Source organism: Ceratina calcarata, unplaced genomic scaffold (assembly GCF_001652005.2).
Source record: "Ceratina calcarata isolate Rehan_Ccalc_2016 unplaced genomic scaffold, ASM165200v1 scaffold54, whole genome shotgun sequence".
In the NCBI taxonomy this organism is placed as follows: domain Eukaryota; kingdom Metazoa; phylum Arthropoda; class Insecta; order Hymenoptera; family Apidae; genus Ceratina; species Ceratina calcarata.
The window spans coordinates 1-2,157 of NW_017176565.1; the positions used below are offsets into that span (position 1 = coordinate 1).

Below are 2,157 nucleotides of genomic sequence, written 5' to 3' on the forward strand. Positions count from 1 at the left end.
AAGGGAAAGGATAGTGAATGGATACGACGAGAACAATTAAAAACCTAAACGTTTTAGATTAGCTCCGACGATGTTAGAGTTGATCCTCGATTTGTCACCTTGCCAACTTTTACTCTTGTTACGAAATTGTCTGAGGTCGGCTTCATGGTCGGGATGTTTCATGGGGCGGTAGCCCTGCGGCGAGCACAACTCTTTCTGCTGCTTATAAAATTGTTCGTATCCACCATGCAGCAAGTAAACTTCCGGGTAGTACAGAGCCGGATAATGTTCTTTGTTACGCTGCCGATCCAAGCTGCGTAGAAAACGCGACATGTTCGGGCCTCGTTCCCAAGAGAACTCACAATGAAAAATTAAAATGTTTCTTTTATTCGAGTCCGGTTGTATCTCGGGCGTGCTCGTCAACGGGTTCAGCAGAATCTGCTCTATCAGGTCTTTACTGTAAAGGTTGACAGCACCCTGGATGTGGCCAGCGTCGAACTCATACGGGTATCGACAGTCGACGATTTTAAAGGAACTGATTTGGTCGTTGAATTGTCCGCGTATCAAGGCAGCCATCGTCTCGGTGGAAATCGATCGCAGGTCATCATGATGGCCTTCGGCCAGTGGCAGGACGCAAGGTTTACTAAAATCTCCGGTGAGATCAGTACTGGTGGTGCTGCGATGAATGGCAGACTTGATGAGAGCGTGCGTTTCTAGTTCTGACTGCACCTCGGAGTCTGTTTCCGATTCTGTTTCTACCTCCATTTTCATCGCGCTCGGTGCTGCCGACTCGGAAAAGCTTCTTTGAAGCACACACTTCGGAGCGGACGAAGTTGTCATCATGGTCTCGCATCCATTATCGCCGATGCTGTCGAGAAAGTTCGTCGATCTTCGCGATCTTTTGGCCACGTGCGTGCTTTCGGTGAGCGGCGAGTCCGGCCGTTTAAACGCGCAGCGTAGAGGCAACGTGATGTTGCGAGGGATGGTGGCGACGGAGTTGGACGGCGAGAAGCTTACGGTAACGCGTCGACGACCGGCGGTGGGAATCTTCGTGGCCAGCAGGTTGTCCTCGAAGATCGGGCTCGTGGTGGACGAGCTCGCTGTCGGTGAGCGAAATAGACAGGAACGTACTTTTGACAGATTCGAATTTTTCCGGTCTTCTTGCTGCTTTTGCAATGAAGCTGAGCGCCTGACAATCCCGCTGCCGCAATGAGTGCGGGCGAACTCAGGCGTCCTCGGATTGCTCGTACTTGCGATCGCGAACCTCTCGTCGCCGACTATGTCGCCGCTGAGCAAAATCGAGATACCGTTCGGTAGCCGACTTGACTCGTCTAACTTCTCGGCATCTGTCGTATCGTTGTAACTGTCGTCCATGCTCTCGTAACCGGAGGAAACGCTTCGGAAAAGAGAGTGTTGAGCGAGACACGCCTGAACTGGCGACGACCGCACCGGCGATTGTATCGGGCTTCGTGGATCCGCGGACAATCGTCGCGGTGCCAGAGACCGGGGTTGTGCGAAACGAAATCCATCTTGGCTCAATTTCTCCTCCTTCTCCAAAAAGCTCATTCCGTACGGACTGCTCCGACTGTTCAAATCGCATTTCTCCAGAGGATTACGAGACTTTCTTCCACAGCCAATCTGTCGCAACACGAAAACGATACAATGATAACTTCGAACGACGACCAGACAAAATAAGTGAGTCTTTGACGTTCATGTATATGCATGCGTTTCACATCTATCAGATGACATCCAAAAACGGATGGCAATTGGCATTGAATAATTTAAGGATGTATTGGCTATACAGTCAATCCCAAAAGTTTATGTACCTTAGAAAAACGCATTTCCTATAATTAAAAACAAAATCAGACATCGGAAGAATAATGCTAATAATAAATAGCTACGTGCTAAAAAGTAAGAAGGAAATATCCAATTAAGTATTGACGCTGACGAAAATTTGTTTTTTTCAAAATTGCGAAAAATGCTTCAAATAAAAGTTGTTTTCCTTCTAACTTCGATATTTAACGAGTTACGTATGATTATTTGGCATTTTATTGATGTTGACAAAATCCGACCATCCCAACGTCGAAACGGCGAACTTATGGCAAAAAATTTCATTTTTCTTTAATTACTCCTAAACCGTTGAATCTACGGGAAAATTGTATACAACCTTTCTTGTAG

General features: G+C 47.2%; 1 protein-coding gene across 1 annotated transcript in view; it reads right to left on the minus strand.

Moving 5' to 3' along the window:
• Window positions 1-8: 8 nt before the first annotated feature.
• The window catches only part of LOC108628696 (M-phase inducer phosphatase-like), a 5,545-nt gene continuing 3,396 nt past the window's right edge, over window positions 9-2,157 (minus strand). Inside the window, exon 2 of the mRNA XM_018030790.2 lies at window positions 9-1,680. Coding sequence (XP_017886279.1) covers window positions 37-1,680 — 1,644 coding nt within the window. The 3' untranslated portion in view covers window positions 9-36. The remainder of the gene's footprint in view (window positions 1,681-2,157) is intronic.